This window comes from Pyxicephalus adspersus, chromosome 10, assembly GCF_032062135.1.
Source record: "Pyxicephalus adspersus chromosome 10, UCB_Pads_2.0, whole genome shotgun sequence".
Taxonomy (NCBI): Eukaryota; Metazoa; Chordata; class Amphibia; order Anura; family Pyxicephalidae; genus Pyxicephalus; species Pyxicephalus adspersus.
The window spans coordinates 34474482-34494176 of NC_092867.1; the positions used below are offsets into that span (position 1 = coordinate 34474482).

General features: G+C 36.4%; 1 protein-coding gene and 1 pseudogene across 1 annotated transcript in view; both read left to right on the forward strand.

Moving 5' to 3' along the window:
* ADAMTS14 (ADAM metallopeptidase with thrombospondin type 1 motif 14) overlaps positions 1-19695 on the forward strand; it is an 89705-nt gene that overhangs the window by 14029 nt on the left and 55981 nt on the right. Inside the window, exons 3-4 of the mRNA XM_072424078.1 lie at positions 7304-7457; positions 10548-10744. Of these exons, the coding sequence (XP_072280179.1) occupies positions 7304-7457; positions 10548-10744 (351 nt within the window). The remainder of the gene's footprint in view (positions 1-7303; positions 7458-10547; positions 10745-19695) is intronic.
* LOC140340168 (U2 spliceosomal RNA) lies at positions 15089-15200 on the forward strand (annotated as a pseudogene).

Genomic DNA, 19695 nt, shown 5'->3' on the forward strand with positions numbered 1-19695 from the left:
TGGAATTGGTAGTACTAGTCACCTATGCTCTGCATTGTCACATTATGAGACAAATTTCTGATATTTACTGGGTGCCATTTTGTTTTCCATATACCATGCTTTTATTTGAAGTGGTTCTGAAGTGAGCTCTTCAATATACTGTCTAGTTCTCCAGACGTGTGTTCCTGGTAAATGTCACATGTCATTAAGAGCCATCTAGGAATAGGAACGTTTATCATTGTTATTACCAGCATTATGTTTGGGGGGAGAATATCCAGAATAGGCTTTAGGAAATATATAAGAAAAGTTCACGTCAAATAATTGAAATATTTAGCTATTATTTATAAATGATTCCAGCTAGTTTTCACATCCTCTTACTGGAGCAGCAGGGTGATAACTATCCTTTCTCATTACTCATACATAGCAAATACTTAATGGGCAGCAGTGGTATCATAGTAGGGTAGTGGAGAAAGCAGACCATGACACAAGGGGGAGTCCGGTTTTAAATCTAATTAGAGTGTTCTTTTTTCTATCTTTCTAATGATACATCCGCCAAAGCATCACTCTTTTTTTGCCTCTTAATCCTTTACTTGGAAAAGTTAGAAAATACTTTAATGGGGCTATTAAAAGGAGATCATGTAGTTTTCGGTAAATATATACTGTATTCAAGAATGTTAGGAATTTTAAAATATGTAAAAAAAGAATTTTTAAATTTACGATTTTAAGAAAATTATAAATCAACACAGCACCATAACCTACAAATTGGTAAGCAGAAATCTTTTCTGTAATGAAATTAATTACTAAAAGGATCACAAGGTTGTATACCCATTAGTCTATTTTAGATGTGTTTTTCTTTGTGGTTTTTGACTGTCATTTATATATTAGTTTTATAATTACTTAAAATAGAATATATGAAGACAAGTCTGGGGAGCCACTAACTGTTTTTACTAGAAATTTTTAGATTTTTAGTACTTGGTATTGTAAATATAATTATAGAAATATTGACTTACTAAGAGGTATGTTTAAAAATGTTTCCCCAAAAGGTTAAACGTCTAACACCCAAAATTCATATACTTTCCAAAAGGATTTAATTCTTGAAATCTAGAGTGGAAGTTGAGTGAATCTTGAGTGAAACAGTTTATAATTAGACCTCCAAATGTCTTTGATACTTATATCTTCTAGTGGAAGGAAAAAACAGATGGCTTTTCATACAAATCGGCTCAAAGGAATAGTTGACACCAACCAAGGTTTCTATTGTGGATCTGCAGGAGTGAAAAGTACCTTCCTAGGTACAGTTAGCACAACAGGCAAGTCATCAAGCCTGCATTGTGTGGTACAAAGGGTACTTTGCATAAAACTTTATAGTAATGGATGTAAAATGAGTGAAAAACAAGCAATGCCTATAAAAAGCACAGTGGTTAAGGAGAAATGTCGATGTGGAATGAAGCCTGTATAAAAGGGCAAATTTTACAAAAAAACAATAACCAACAAAATAACAATGACATCATACAACACTAGCAGTGATAGCAACAGTAACTTCTTTGGGTATGTTCCTATGCAAGACAAAAACCTTGGTAAATTAACAGATGAGAAATAGAGGAACAATCTATTATATTAGGACCAGGATTGAAAGTCATAAAGAAACCCCCATATCCCATATATCTGGTTGACAAGCTCTACACTCACTTACACTTGTACCATCTCTCCTGCCCATCAAAACTTCACTGTGCATTTGGGGTGAGTCAACGGGTGGACCATTTATAATGTGGGTTAAACTTGGTGTCATAAATATATATTAGAATTTATTTCAGAACATGAGCTTGAGATGGTTGGATAAGTACTCCTGTCACCTAGGCAATTATTCTAAACACTGCTCCCCACAAACTTTTGCATCCCCAAAACACATGGCTGAGAGTGCCAATCTGTCCACACTAATTCCAACACTGGGAGAATGCATTGGGGTTTTAATTAGAAAAAATGTAAGTGGTCCTCTACCGCCTCAGTAAACATTTTAAATAGCCATCTCAATGGTTTGCATACCTGTTATACTCATAGGCTGATCTTACTGCCTTTTGCTACTGTTCTTCCAAGAAGGAGTTTAAATCTCCCTTCCCTTTTCCTAAATAGGAAGATTTGCAGGGATAAATAATAAATTGCAGTAAAGTATAAAAGGGAATAGTCTTAGCTTAGCTTTGATTAGAACTACAATATAGAGACAATTCTAAAGCTGGAACATAAATAGATGCTTGTGGTTTAAATCCGAGGTCCTCAACCTCCGGCCGCCTGACATTAAATATACAATTCCTATGTACTTCTAGAGATAATAAAGTACATTCTCCAATAAAAAAAAGTATGCTACATTGTTTTTTCTTATATAGTCTAGGAAGCAATTTCAGCTTAGTAAAATGTTGCTTAAAAGGTCTGTGCCTGTTCTTGGAATGATATTTTCATTACATTTTTTAATAGTGATGTAATGGAATGGGCAAATCCTTTATTGGAACAATGTCAAATCCATACATTTTACAGTTTTCCCATTTATTGTGAATGCTATTTTTCTTAAAGCATGCCCAATTTTATTGGCTGGAAATTGCTGAGGTTTCCTAAACAGATGTGAAGAAAATAGAACTTACCCGGGAGAGCTGGGAAGTTCTTTGACATTGTACACTTTGTCCAGAACAAAAAACGTTTTTACCCCTTGCTGAGATCATCAATGTGCAGCCGACTTCCTGTTTGCCTGGGTGTTAACACAGTGGGGTAATTTCCTATATTGTTAGAGGCTTTTCATTTAGCATGTGCAAAGTGAATGTTGGTAAAGCTGTATTAACTTTGAATATTCAACTATTTGACAGGGTAATTAAAAAGACATTTTTTGATTCCATATGACAAGGTAAACACAGGTTCTTTGAAAAGCGAACCACCACTAAATCAAACCACAGTATTTGCACAGACAACACTTTTGTATTACATTTCGGTTTATTATATTTTGTGATCTTAAAAGCCTGTGACCCATATTAAACTCTTTTGCTTGGACGTGTGTCAGCTGTCAGACTGCTTTTGGCCAGTGCCTGCCTCATATGGGATACTGTATTGGATTCAAGTTGCACCTGTAAACTTTTCTTTCATAGGAAAGACTTCACATTGATGCACTTCAGTTGTTCTATTAGATGTTGATCTAAACAGCACAAAAGGACCTCAAGCTGTGGCAAATACCTTAGATTAGGAAATGGGTAAAAAATAATCAAAAAGAAAATCGGGCTTCACCAATGGTTTTAATTTACTATATATTTTTTCGGATAAACTCCCTTATCCTTTGTAATTCTTATGAAGAAGTTTGTCTTTAAAATGTTACAGAAATACCTGAACGTTACTGCAACAAGATGACGACATTTCACTTTTCAATGACTGAATGTACAAAGGCAAAGTCCCCTAAAAAAAGAATTTATATTCTCACAAGCTTTTTTTAATGACCATTCAAAGTTATTATCATAATACACTTGATATTCAAAGATTTTACCATGACAGTCCAAAAATTGCAGATTTAACTTATTATGCAAGTTGAGTCTACCTAATACACATATTGAAGCAGTTCTACCAATGGATGCAGTTTTCTGCCTTTCTGTTCAAGAAGAATGGGTTTCACAATGCTTGGTTAGTACATTAGGAGTAGAGTGATTGTAAGAAACTTGCCAAAGTGAAGTTACTTTTTAAATAGTTGCTGTATTTGTGTTTCAAAGTCCTGAATAATGATAAGCATAGCAGATACAGGAGGTCCTTCTACTACACAATAATAGTTTGCAGATTTTTACTTTTCTTAGAATCTTATGCACCCCATATGAAGACAACTGGTAACAACTGAAAGAGAAAAAAAAGATCTTTTGTAATGTAAGAGAAGATAGCACAAACTGAACACAGTCAGGACGTCAGGCTATATAATCACACTTATGTGATCCTTATGATAATGTAAAGCAAGAATATGTTAACTTAGACCCCAACATACATATTGGATTTTCCTCTAAACTTTTTCGGAGCCCTGGTTTAATGTCTCCTGACATACATGTAGATATTTTATGAACACTGTGTACCAGTGCTGTTAAAGCACTTCTTCAGGAGTAATTTAAAGCTTTACAAGTATGTCATACATTGGTGTACATGCAATTGCAGTGCTAGGGTTTTCACTGGTCATAGCAAAGGCTAGATCACAGGGAGGTGAATGTAGCATGTATAACCCAGGTACTTGGCTGATATGAAGCACCAAAAGTCGACATTGGCACAGTTTTACGTCTTTTTGATATTGCTGTCCATGGCATGGCACCGTACACTCCTAGAAGAGAAAGGCTTCAAGATAAATTCAGGTCAGTAACAGCTGATTTCTGATTGGTTACTTGCAGTTACTGCTCGTTGCACATCATTCTTTGCCTCACTGAATCAGTCCTTTTTTTGAACAAGTACTGTCATAATCAAAGATACACATGGTGCTTCCAAACAGTTCTAGAACAATATCTTAAACAGATGCTTGTTTTACAATGTGCACCAGGAAAGTTCATGCTTAATACAGAGCAAGCCTTGGCTGCATTCAGTTGTTAGGGAAACACAGCTATTTTAAAACACTAGAAGTCTTCAGGCAAAATGTAATGCATACCATCTGAAAGTGGTGAAGTATGAGTGCAATTTGTGCTTCAAGAAGTGTTTATTTCGCCTGTAATATACCAAGTATAAGCTTCTTGCAGGTGCTGTATTATCACAATGTGAAAGAAAAGTTGACAATGCAGGATTTGGAGTATTTTTTGATAATAAAATTGCACCTTTCAGTGTTCCACATTTTTATTTAGTTGTGTTTTTTTATTTTGCAAACATGCTCATGAATACCAGTGTACTTAAAATGACTGTTTAAAAAAGTTTTGTTAAAGTAAAGGCTAAAAAATTGAATATTCAAGGTTTGACCCTAATGCAGACTCAGAGCATAATGCAGCTTCTTGTGAGGTTCTTTTAATGATGCTGCATTGTTCTTAAAAGCAAATAAAAGTTGCCACTTTTATGTAGTCTGTGAATATTTCCACTACAGTTGGATGAAAAAAGATGTGGAAGGGGGTCAAGGTATGTTAGCATTGTCACTCCTTAATCACAAGCCTGTCAATCAAAACATGGCCACAGCTAGTGCTGCCCATTGATTTCTGGACCGACAGCCCTGGCCTATTGTGAAAACCTCCCCACTATGAGTTGCAGGGTCTTGAAGGTGAGCAAAGGAGACAAATGAAGGAGCGTGTTTTTACATTTTTGTTTACATGGTTACATGGTTAAGGATTGTGGTAATTTATTAAGAGCATTGTTAGGTTTTAAGGGTTGAAGTATATTAAAATCAAAATCTTTTTTCACTTTGGATAGACTCAGGACAGAAATGACTCCAGCCTTTTTTTATACTGGTGTTGTGCTGGTACTGGAAGTAAAAGCAGGCAAGCTTGGACCCTGAATCCCTAGTAAACAATTACAGTAAAATAATACATAGACCAAGACTTTTGGGAACATTGAAGAAGGAAAAGCAGCAGCACATCCTGAAAAGTATGTGTGCCCACACACTAAAGAGTTAGCTAGAGATGCATGTATTAGAGACACCCTGTGATGTTCATTCATTCTGTGGTTGCAAAAGCACAATTTGCATTTTTTGTCAAAAGTAGTAATTTTGGACAATTAAGATTTATTGATTGAAGCACAAGAGCACATTATGGAGCACACTGTGCTTGGGGGCTGTGCTTGTTTTATGGACTATTTCGTTTTACTTATCACTTTAAGACAAATTTACAAATATAAGATAGATAGTTTGTTTTGCACAAGTTGTTGAATAGTTTTTAGATTGTAGTACACATATTAACATTATAAAAAATAAGTTGATGACTAAACATTTTGGTAATCTGTAATTAGCCTAATAATAAGTGTCCTATCCACTGACATCTTTAGCATCTTCTATATTTTGAAGACTTACGGTAGACAGTGGTCAGACTAGGTAAATGATCAATATCTTCCCCTTATATTTATCATTTATCTGGTATAACTGCCACAGCCCAATCAAAAACCATGACCCCTACTCTGACTGGCTAATGTAAATACTCTTTAACAACCAGCAGCCAGTAGGAATGCTCCCTTTTGTTTCACATTAGCTTGCAACGACAGGCAGTGCCCAAAGAGTTATGTTGGTATAGTAAACAAGCAGTCATGAAGTCCTAGTGGGAGCCTTTTTTTTTTTTTTTGCATAATCTAGTTTTCTGCATTTCTTGGCCTCAGTAGGGATGAACGAGTGAGAATATTAAGTTCCATCTTGCAGCGAATCGGGCCTTTCTCACTAACCGAAAATGTAAGCGAGAACGACCTTCTGATTCGCTGAAAAGTCGAGATCTCGCGGAACAGGCGGATTTCCAATCCTCTGCGATCCCCGGGCACTAGAGGCTAATTAACCTCTAGTGCCCCAGGGATCACAAACAGGAGGATTCCCTGGGCAAAATGCAGCTCTGGTAATCCTCCTGTTTAAATTTTCCTTTCTGATGGTTTCGCAAAATTGGTTCGCCGAAACTTTGCAGAGCCATTTGAAGTTCGAAGAAATTTTCATGAGAATGCCAGAAGCATTCTCGCTCATCCCTAGGCTCCAGAGGTGCTAAAAAAAAAAAGATGAAGGTGCCAACAACTGTATCCAGTTAGTTTTTAGTCTACTAGAGTGAATTGAGGTTCCTTTCAAGCATTTCCTGGCCAATTATTCAAATAAAGTGATAACTGGGTAATTCTGAAAGGTTATTAAACAAGTGATAACATGTTCTTATTACAATCAGTCATCTTCATCAATTCAGTCAAGGTTCACATTTCCAGCCACAAAATTCAACTATTGCTTCACGCTTTATGCGAAAGGTTATAATGCCAAAAAAATGTATTTGACAAAAGGTCTACCAGATCAGAGGCACAATGAAAACATCTCTGCCAGTATCTGACTTCTGTGGTGCTTAGCCATATATTATAGGGCAAATGGAGGAATTTTCCACTTTTTGGTTGTACGTTTTTATTTTTAAATTTTTTTTTTTTACATTTTGATTGAGATATTTTTTCCTAAACAGTTATTTACCTATAATTTGTGTGTATTTTGGTTGCTTCATAGTTTGAAATTACATTTTTATTATTTTATTTATTCCAAGAAAAACACTTGACTACAGCATTCTAATATTTTTTCCCTTTTCTTGTTACATTCTTTTCAGTACAATTTAGTTTTTTTCACAGTAATACATGTGCTATATGTGGATTGACAGTCTTCTTGCAAAATGATTTACTTACAATGTATTTCTTTCAGGCTGGTTTGATAAGGACAGACAGTAGTGAGTTCTTTATTGAGCCTTTAGAGCGAGGACGGCAAGAAGATGAAGAGAAAGGCCGTGCACATGTGGTCTACAGAAGATCTGATCTGCAAGACAAAACTGGAACCCAAGGGGAGATGCATAATGAAGGTATCTTAAATATGAAAAATGCAGTTGGTTTCTGTTCTCAGACAAGACTATATTTCATGTCATTCGACAAGTGTCCAGTTGGTAATGTGTAATTTTCTGAAAGCTGAAAACAATTTTTTTAAAAAAAGGAATACACTTTTTTTTAAAAAAAACTATTTACTAAACCTAAAAACCAAATGTCCTCCCCTGCTGAAATATTGTGTTTATTCAGTAATGATGTAAATGTTATTCTTATATCCATCTTCAGACCACTTTGTTTGCCAGTTATTCTGATCATTAGTTTTAGTATACACTCTACCATAGTGAATCTAGACATAATAAAATCAGTAGACATGCATGTACAATTCACATGCATATTTGTATTTTTGAAAGTGTATTGGTGCAATGTTTGGTTTTGGAAAATGAAATGAAATGAAATATCTGACTATAACTATCCAGCTGCTGGTTTATTTTACAGTGCATTCTGCTGTATCTTTTTATACTAATAGCACAGCCCTGTGTTGTTTGTCTTAAATAAATTTAGTTTAAAAATGTCCTGCTGCTGGTCAATTTTACAATGCTGTATCATGAGCAGTATCTTAAAGTGGGCCTATCACTGAGAAATTTTTAAAGCTGCCATTGCTGTTCTAAAGAATATAATTTCCTGAATGTAAAGCTGATTTCTGCAGTTTCAGTCACACACCTGAAGCAATCATGCAGATAACTGTTTGACAATTAATCGATGCCTGAGCTGCAAACTCATTCTGGCCAGTGATTCCGAAGCTATTAAAGATAGAGGACCAGAAAACCAACCAAACAGGCAGACTGTGTTTTCTGAACTAGGTTGGAAATGACAGCTTGCTTAAAATCCCAGTAAAAGGTCTGATTTAGAGGAGAATTAAGTTTATTTTCCTTTTATGCATTTCTGATGAAATTGCAAATGATCAATTCCCGTTTATTGAAATAGGTTGGTGTTGGCTTCTTAGCATAGCATATTTTCCAGAGGAGTAGATTAAAGCTGTGTCACTAATCCTTCTTACTGTGCAAATTAGGTTATCTAAGACTTTACATGCCAACCAGAAAGTTCCCTTTGTACGAATGATTTCTAGGAAGAAGTGAATAAAAAATGTTGTCTGTATATACAGTGTGACGTGTTTGAGGGGCCAGGTAGGTAAAACCACTGACTCGGTGGAGACTCGTTTATGTCTGTCTTTCTTTTCCCAAATGTCTATTTTGCAGTATGTTTTTCTTTTCCTGCATTTTAAAATAGGCAAATGCTTAGATACAAAAGTTTATTCTTATGAGATGCATGTTGTACACATACAGGCAAAAGTAGCCATCCAGACCTTCTTTGCAGATGTGTGGAAACAAATTTTTTGTCCAAGGCTATGTTCAGATAGATTGTTAATTTGGTTAAATATATTATTAACTGATACCTACTGGCTTCAACTATCCAATCATGTGCAAGGATCTTTCAACTATTCAATCATAAGCAAAATCTTTTTTTTTTTTTTTTTCTTTTCGTTTCCTTGCACGGTATTGGATATTCTTTGTAGAGTAAATTTGCACCACATTCACTAAGCTAAGTGAATTACACCCTGAAAAGTGAAAAATTTACCTTGATAAGTGAACAGCCTAAATTCTTTTATTAAATCATTCCCAAAGTGTTTATTAGGCAGTGCGAGTAATTAAAGAAAAGCAACATTTGAAAACTGCTTGTATAGTAGTTTTCAGGTGTTTCATAAAGCCCAGAAAATGCATGTAAAGAACAACTCCTGTGTACTTAGTGATTGAGACTGGGTGCCTGGGAGCAGTAACCATGCAATAAATCAACTATCTGAACAAAGCCTAAAGCCATCCAAGCATCTGAACACAGCCTAAATGGATGCCTCCACCTACAACAGATCTCCAAGTTTAAATAAGTCCTGGTGATGCATACAGAAATTCTTTTACATACAAATCTCGAGAAAAAAAGCACAGTAGCTCAACTGCATTTCAATAAGAAATCAAAAAAATAAAACATATTTGTGCTTGACTGCACACTTACCTGCCAAATTGACCCTCTTCAGTGCCGCAACAACTGCAATGTTCCATGTTGCTCTGATGCTGCTTCTGCCATCTTTGCCCAGTTTTCTTCAAAGTTTAAAGTCTTTGGTCTTCACTGACTGGGTGGGGATACATAGGAACTACTTCATCTCAAAATGAAATGTGTATGCATGGACCAGTGTAGAGAAAAAGGTCCTGACAGGTACGCAGAAGAACCTCTGCAAGAAATGTCAATAGAGTCTTTCTGCCATAAAGAATGCCTGCCAGTACAGCAACCTTTATTGGTGTGCATGTAACTTAAATAGAAATTGCCAATAAAAGCAATACTGATACCAACAACTTGGCATTGTGTGCTTTCTCAATGTTGTTCAGATAGGTATACTGTAGATAGAAAGGAATTCCTGCTACCTTGATGAAGCTCCTGTGACAATCAAAATGGTTGTTGGTACTAGAAATGCATTTGCTCATACCTCCTACTTAAATTTCATGTGCATTGTCTAACAGAACTAACTCATTAGTATAAAAGGTCCTTTTAGAATATGCTGGATTTTTCTACATGCTGTTTTCCCCAAATACTGGCTACCTTCTGTCACAGGGGAGAAACCCAGCCTTAGCAAGATAGGAAGCAATCACTACCTGACCTTTAGTGACATCTGCTGCTTTTTTAGACAGGTTGCATTAACTGGAATAATGTGTGGGCAACTGAAACTAGGGGGGACCTCATCATGAATGACTAGAAGAAGCCAAGGGAGGCAGGGCAAATCAGGGCTTCCAGGCCCAGTTAGGCTGTGGTCTGGATGATGGACCACTGAGAGGATAAACCTGGTTCTCTGGTAGAAGACTTAGCATTAATGGGGTAAACCAACAGAGGATCCATAAGAAAGGTACTCCAGAACAGGAGACTAATCTGCTGGCTAATCAGTAGGTACTCCTTGAATGTAGAAAAAAGGACTGACTATTTTGCAGGTATAAGGTACAATTACTTGAGAAGAACTTTGTGTTTTTTACGGCTCAGCTTAAACGTTAAATTTTATTTATCACTGGAAAATATTTTATTTTTTTCAGTTGCAAGGAGTGAAGTTGGTGCACTGCCTTTTGCTGTGGACATGATGCAAGACAGAATTTGGGAAAATGAGCGCAGGAAACGTCATGCCAAGAAAGATGACTATAACATAGAGGTGTTGCTGGCGGTGGATGACTCTGTTGTACGCTTCCACGGAAAGGAGCATGTGCAAAACTACGTCCTCACCCTAATGAACATAGTGAGGTTTTTAAAAATATGTTCTATTTGTTATTTGTTTATTTATAAGTAAGGTATGTGCAGAAGAAAACTGTACTGAATGGGAAAATGTTTGCAGTTCAAACAGAACCCTACACAAAACACACAATTTAATTTTAGGAGGTGTCTTTTACATCGGCCTGTAGTTCAGCATTAAGTTGGACCTTAAAGTGAAATCTTTCACTGCAATTTCTGATCTGTTTCTAAAAAATGCAGCTTGTCTGGTTGGTTATCTAACCTTCTGCCTTTAAGAACTCCTGCATCAGAGAAGTTATCTTATTAAGTCTCATGTTTCATGGTACATAGTTAGGCTATGTACACACGTCAGCTTCTCATTCGATTCTTGCCTAAGACCTGCAGACCATGTCTACAGTGGCCGTCCGACGTCGTTCATGGATCCATCCTGACGGATCCACGAACGACGAAAGACAAACGACCCCAATGCAAATGAAGGGGAATAAGCGCAGTGGGGTGCCGCTCGCTTGTTCTTCCTTCTCCGCTCTCCATAGAGCAGAATGGCGCTGTACAGCATGTACAGCATTCGTTAATGCATCTTTCAGTCTTTTGTTGTTAGAAAGGATCGTGAAAGATCCTTTTCAACGACAAAAAGCTAACATGTGTACGTAGCTTTAGTCAGGTTGAAAAAAGAAATAGGCCTATTAAATTCAACAACTAGAGAAATAAACATACTACAAACCAGCATATCCCAGAAAAAACTATATATATATATATATATATATAAATAATTATTGGTTCAAGATGCTCCAATAAGGGGGAAGAATGTGTCATTGCACGTACTTGAGACAATATAAGTGTAAAATTAGCATTCTTTACAATCGAAGCTTGTATAATCTCTTAAGTAGTAGGTCTGCTTAAAGACATCTTTATGTGGTCACATTGTGTTTGCATGTATAAAAGTTCTCTAATTCCTAGATAGATAAATCAGTAGATAGAGGTCAAATCCTTGTAGGAACCTGAAATGGAATTAATTGGAAAAGAGTCTCCATGAGGGTTTCAAACTCCAGTCTGAGGCCACATATAACAGGTTTTTCATATATAAGATTCAAAGATCCAGAGTCATTTGCTGACTCTTTGTATGCTCCCATGCTCCCATCTGTTAAAGAATGATTAAAATATTTTTCAGGTTCTGGCCCTTAAGGACTGAAGTTGGAAATCTTTGATTTATATTAAACATGAGCATGTTAATGTTTATATTGAAAGCTTAAACAATTTTATACATTTATCTAGTAATTATGTTGTGCATAGGACATGTATCATTTGCTGTATATCTTTATGCATTTTAATTTTTTAACTCTAAATACAAACCTAATTTTTTTTATTGCATGTCAAAAATCTTCTCCCCTATCCTCTACTCTAAAAGATTGCTATTTCTCTGCCTTTCTTTGGTTGGGGTTTGACACCTTTAAGCTGAAAGAGCTCAGAATTGAGCACTTCCAGGATCACTGCAGAAGGGGAGCATCAATGATTATTTGATTACTAATTCTTTGGCTATCCTAAAAAGCCCAAATGAACACAGGAACCATGGGGGTCGCATGAGATCACCACACATTGCCACCACTGTAGAGGTAATCCGTGGCTTTACAGTTACTAGATCACATCTATATTAAACCCAAGAGCCTTCCAATCAATTTGTTACCAACTGGCTCCTAGCTCAGACTACAAGCAGGTTAGGACAAGCAGTGTTCTGGCCGTCATAATTGTTTACTGACTCTGTCATGAAACGGTTAGGACCGTGACAAGTCAAATAAGGCCTAACTCCAGACAACAGGACCCTGTTTATAAATTAAAATAGGTTACATTTACATTTTTAACTTTTACTATTTCCACCTCTGTATTGATGCTTTGATGTTTTGGGCAACTGTTGTTTGCCATAAGGTTTGCCACAATAATTTTGGATAAACACTACCAATATGTGAAAACTAAATGAGGAACTTTCCTGAAGATGGTGAGGTTGCTTTTTTGGTGTTATTTATTTTTGACCTTTTACAATTTTTTTTCCAACAATTAGTATGTTAGGAATGTATTTCACTCTTCATATCTTTTTCACTTTTTATATGGTGAGGTGCAGCAAAACTAATTATTTTTCCTATACTTATAGATAAGCCCCTTAATATAAATCAATAACATTTTTGTGACCTATCTTTTTAATGTTTTACTTATGCACTGATATCTAGGACGTTATACATCAAACTTATCTGGGCACCAGATGCTGCCTGTAGAGAAATTCTTTCCGTTCCATCTCTTCCTTGTTTTCTTGTTTGCACTATGATATCATAAGTCATACTAAAACTAGCTTGTCAAATAACCTGCAGGGCTATTGTTTTCACATTCAGGTGCACAATGAATCAATTGAAATGCTGTATGTGAATATGTGGAGCCTTGCCACCATCAGATTACATTTGCATATGGCAAATTTTGTACAGGCATAAGACTTGACAAACAATTCCAAGAATGCGTTAATAATGGCTTTTTGAAAGCTTTGAAGCAAAGCTGAACGTTATTTCAAACCATCCACAGTAAAATATAACCGCTTCTTAACACATGATAAGGAATGCTATGAATTTGGAGGTCTTTTTTTTTTTAAAAGTATCATAGTTGACCCATCTGAAGAACTAACCTAAAAATGCATCTCAATCATGTGCCTTCACCCTGTTTAATGATGGAATATATTTGAGAGCTGTATTGGTGACATTTGCATTTCATACAAGTGCAGTAAAGATGTTGAAAAAATGTTCCCAAATCCAAATGAAAAAAGTTCTGACGTCAAGGGTCCCAGACACACTAAATAACAAATGTGGTTTGGGGCTATATCTTTAATTTCATTCGTACAATTTTATTAGTATAAATATATACTGTAAAAATACCTATTGTATGTGTTTAACCTATATCACCTGGCTAAAAATTATTTTAATAAATAACTGTACAAATTGAGGAATTGTACAAAAAGATTTATGGTTATGTAGTTGTAGTTATTAGTATTTTATAAAATGACTGGTTGAACTTTTGTTTAAATAATCTTTTTTATATTTATTGGCCACAATTTTTTTCATATCCTCAGTAAAAATACATTATTATGATATTAAGGAATTTGACATATTTTACAATGTTCTGAGGATGAGGTGGGTTGTTTTTGCCAGTATGCCTACAGGGTCAAGTAAAGCAAATTGGGCACTGTTAGACATAATATGGTTAATTTACTTAAGGGATTGAAATTGCTCACAAAGTAAGTTTTCATTGAGTTAGTAATTCAGCTGTTTACTTTAACCAACCAATCATATGGCAGCTTAACCTTTTTATCTTTTCTTTGCGCATGATTATGTATTTAAATGAGCCCAGGCCTTATTATTTACATTGCAAAGTAAGCATGCAGTTTCACAGTGAACATTCATTTTGCTAAGTGAACAAGCTCTTTTTGTAGTCAACCTAACGTCTAATATACAAACCCATCTCCAACATGCATTATAGGTAACATAATAATATATCCCTTGTGATTAAATTACATATCCCATTGGATACTTAGATCATTGAAATTAGGGGGTACTTTCAATTTATATTAATTATATAATCCCCCAGTGTAAGCCATGTTTCATGTTGCCATTGTGCAAACACAATTCTTGACTGCCACTGCATATGCCTTCAAACCTAAAGGACCTAAATAAAAGATACTTACAATAGAATGTTTGGATAGTATCCAAAGAGGGATTCATCATCTAAGAGGCACATAATGGTAGTGCTAAAGCTCAGAATATTGTAAATTGATGCACAATACTTTACCATTATGGTCATTTTCAACATATAATCAAGATTACAGCTACAGGTTCAGCAAAATTAAAACCAGAAATATTACAGCGTTGAATGTATACTGGATAGGTGCCTGATCAGTCTGTACAGCGCTTGTAAAAAACCCTCCCTCCTACAAGACTTTGTATATGTGACTGTGCAGAGACAGAGGCTGTAGACTGCAGACATTATGTAGCAATGGAAAAAGCTTTAAGAAAGCCGAATACATTGACAGATTGACAGAATTACTGGAGGCTACAGGATTTATATTGGATATAGACGTGTCCTCAGTCTAAGAGGAGCATGGCCAGCTTAGGCTGCATTGCTGATTTAAGCGGTTATTCAATGTATATATTTAGAATTCATCAATTGTTTCAATAATTTTAGCTATATTCTCTGCCTGTCCTGGCTACTTAATGCAATTGATACAAAAATATTTTCACCTGCATCCTTTGAAAGTAAGCTTACTTCACAAAATACAGTAGTTTATATGGCAGACATGCCTCCATCTAAAGAACTTCTAAAAATTGCTTCTCAGCCTTTTGGCTAAGATCAAGTGTAGTATCTGTTCTTCATTTTTTAGGAGTTTTCAGAAGGTGGGAGCTTCCTATCTGGGGAGCGGTGGTGGATCACTGCCTGAAAAGATGGGGGACCAGATGGTGATGCTCTGTAAAAGGCAGACCCAGGCTAGACCCCTCTGGAAATGGAGGGCCAGAGGAGGCTAGGCACCAGCAGCAAGAAGGACACAGTAGGGCCAGAGAGCCCGACAAGCTGGCCAGTTGGTCTTGAGAGGCGCTGCCACACTGTGCTGTTCCCCTGGAAGTGGTGACTCAGGAGCACCATAAAATCACTTTGGGATAGGCAACCCCACAGAGTCACTTGAAGCTATCTGTAAAGATCAGGTAGATCTGAATAGAAAGCAGTCTGAACAAAATAGGCAAACCATAATCAAAGTAAGTGAGACTAAAAGATTAAATGTTTTGTCAATATGGTTATTAAAACTTTAATATATATAAAGATAAGGATGGCATTTTGGATTTACTGGACAGGCATTCAACTTATGTAAGGCAAGCTCATGCAAGACTGTGAAGTATTCATGTCTACACCCTGCATGGGTCCCAATGTCAATGTCGATTTTCTGAATAAATTTAGGGTAAAATAAAGAAACAGCCATAGACCTAATTATGATCACCCAGGATTGCTGAGGTTAGGTAAAGATCATCCAATGGCCTAATTACCAAGGATTTACAGAGCAGATGAACAGGGTCAGACAGTAATTGTTGAACAGACAACAGTGTTCAATGTGGTGCTTTGTTTTCATAAATTTGATCAGTTATAAAAAGCAAAAGAAAAATGACTAGCCTGTAAAACACTACAATCTCAATACACATGTGATTGCAGCATTGCACAAAATAGGCCTTTATATAATAGTTGGAGGTTTTTTACCAATGAAAGTTGGAGACTAATGCATGGATTCAGTGGACCAAAGTACGCAGACGAGAGAGAATTATACCATTGTTTAGACTCTTAAATGTGAAATATGTTACCAATTTCCAGGAAACCTCCGCAAAGCAACCTGTAGTTTGTGGTCTGAAAGACCCATGAGAAGAATAGGGTAAGATATAATTCTCTCCATAAAATTCATGCCAACTATAATAAATCAAACCTTAACAAGGCCACACAACTAACACTAATCTTTATCCTATTAGTTAAGGCATCGCTGAGATGGGCAGAACTGCTGATATTTCACGATGGTTTGAAACAGAATGTTAGTCGTTGATTGTCAAAGATTTAAAAATGTAAAATGGCAAAAAAATATTTATTATACTATTTTTAAAAGTTTTCCAACAGTGAAAACAGACAATGCAAGTATATGGCTGTTGTGTGATATGTTGCTGGGTGGCAATAAGAGGAAACCTTTTCTCACAACAAATCTTCTAATGCATTTAGGCTATTTTAGCCATCACAATGCTTTTACTTTGTTAAGATGATTAGAATGTAGGGCAAGTGAAAAATGGACCTGGAATTTTGTTCCAGGTTTTTTTTTTCACCTGACAGCTTTCTTTTCTAATATAGAACTTCTAGAAACAACATATTCCTTTTCATCAAAAGTATATATTCCAATTTTAGGGCCATGTGAATCCAATTTTATCATTGGCTAATATATTTTTACGTCTCTTTGGAACAGAGGTAAATAATTGGGAAAATTATGTTGCTTTTTAGGTTTTAACTTATATTGGGTAATAGGGAATATTTGCACATGTCATATTAATATGATATTATTTTTATTACTGTGCAAATGGTGCTTTTGGGCTTTTCTGTAAATGTTAGTCCACCTTTTTGTTTGTTTGTTTCATGCATGTACCTGCAAATGTGTAAAAAAGTCACAATATCCATAACATATTAAATTATGGTACCCTAACAGGGCTTGCCATGAAATTTCACGACAGAAAGGCAAAATGTGGCATTTGGCTAGACAAACTAATTAGAACCACCTTCATTGTCTTCCATTATTGATAAGACTTCATTTAACAAAGAAATAATCTAACTGGGCATGAAAATGTATCATGCAAATTAAATAATATGAAGTGCCTTGAAAACTAAACCCACACTGTACACCATCTTAAGTTTTTTCTGATTTCAGATTAAGCCTTGATGCTGATCCATACTTGGTCTGTCCTTTGGAGATGCCAGAGCCTCAGTGCTCAGTAGAGGCTCTGGCTTTTGTCAATTGAGTGACAGGGATGGGGCTTAGTAGGATTTGGAAATTGAGACCCTGTACAGCCTGTGCTTCAAAGGGCACCACAGGAACACAGGGTCTGATCTAAACACTCTAACAAAGGGGCCTACTATTCAGCACTGTTCTTAAGCTACGTACACACTTCCAATTATTATCGTTGGTAAACGAAGGACGAAGGATCCTGCACGATATCTGCGAACGATCGTATAGCACCGATCCTGTACATACAGATAACGACACAATAGATGCGATCGTTTGAACGATACAGGAAGTTACGTGCACCACAGGAACGTTCGTTCATCACGCATGCTCAGACCATGGACGATCAATGAACGATCGTACACATGAACGATGGTCAACGATCGTCGTCCAATCCGATCCGCCGGTCCGGTCCTTCATTTCCAACGACTTTCCTCGTTCGTCGGCGTCGTTGGTTACTTTTTTTACGAACGATTTTTGCCCAATCGATCGTTCGTCGTTCATTTTGAACGATAAAAATTGGAAGTGTGTACGCAGCTTTAGTCACAATGTTGAAGCTAGATTGTGTTTACTTCAAATTGTCAGGTTGCTAAAATAAGATTATTAAGAGCTTAGCATAAAGGCTGTGATGTGGCGAATATAAATTGTGGCTCATAAAAGATGTGTGTTAATGGTTGTACTTGCAGACAAAACAATAGGATACTGATCCAATGCTCCATATGGCCCAGTCATTAGCCACGTGAAAGTGGCATTTTACTGGCTTAGCCCTGTGACAGCAATCTTTTCCTTCATCCTAAATGCTTGCTTAATAAAAGTATTACAGAGATTATGAAGTTGTAAATTGGTTTTATGTAATCCTCTTATCAGAGCACTCAATTCTTTTGGGTACACAGAGCTACAGGTGCAGCTATTTGTGTGTGTGTATATGTGTGTGTCTGTGTTCGACAGTATATACTGGCCTTTCCAGACACGTGCACATACAACAAGTAAGCAGAGTAAAATGCCTGATTTTTTTGCTGATGATTAGAAGAGTCCTTCTGTCTAGCCAGATGCACAATTTGTCCAAAAGGGATGAAATTCACATAGTTGTATATCTGTAGTATATGATCTATGCCACTGTTGCTTCTGATGGATCAGCTATGTACACATGTCCAATGGTTCTCGCCCGATAATTGGCTCAGAGCCGATATCAGACGAGAATCAAGCATGTGTACAGCACCCATCGTCCAATCGACCGTCCACTGACGATGGACGACAAACGATCCTAATGCAAGGGAAGGGGGAGAACGTGCTGCGGGGTGCCAATCTGTCCCCCCCCTTCTCCATAGAGCAGAACTGTGCTGTATGTACAGCCTCGTTCATGCATCATGCAGTGCTTAGTTGTTGGAAAGGATTGTGAAAGATCCTTTCCAATGATAATAATTGCACATGTGTACCCAGGTATAGTCTCAGAAGATTTGGAGTGAACTCTGGTGACATCAGTACTGTGCTGTAGGCTCTGACATGAAGTCAAAACCTCCCTCTAAAAACATGGTCACCTCTACACAAAGAAGCAGTGCAGAAAAAAGTTTAGTAAGTCAGTAATGAGAAAAGATCAGCTGTAGGTAGACAAAAGGCAATACTGGTGGCTAGCATGTTGCCTTCTGTTTGCCTTTGGAGGGGGGGCAGCTTTTTCTGCACCAGCCTGGGTTGTACATTGTTTTCGCACTTGGTAATTGTGTTAACTGCCCTTTTGCTTATTTAGTATGTTTACAAACACCAAACTAAACAGTTACTTTAACAGTAGTAATGTCATTTCCTGACTAATATGTCTGGGTCCAGATTTTTAAACAACGCAAACATGACTGTGCTTCATTTCCTAGTACTTTATGTAGCAGTTCTGTTGAACAGGGCACATTTGTTCCTAAAACACTTAGGACCCAGAGGGACTAATGGGGAACAGAGAGCTGTGTATTCCATTTTCACTGGCATATCTCCAGTTACCAATTGTATTTTGAGTCTGTATGAAACCCTGGATTGTATGTTGATGATGAAAATTCAAGTTCTAAACTGCTAAATGTGCAGCTCAGAATCTGTTTGTTTTCTAAGTGTTATTTCACATATATTTAAATGTCTTGATTTTACTTTTGTATCCTTATATTATAGACATCAATAGACAATTATTACATAAGTTAAACAATGTTGCTACTATTATAAAAAAAAGTATAGATAAAACATAAATGCAGTAAAAGGGAAAATTAAGTTTGTGAAAAAAAGTTTTGTGATTTTAGGTCAGTATACACACAATTTTTATTAAACACATAGTTAACGGTCCCTTGTGTACCACATCCCTAGTATATATATAATAATTTAGCAATACACACAATTCTTGTTGCAAAAATGTCTAATGTAAAATATGTTTTGAAAACTGTTCC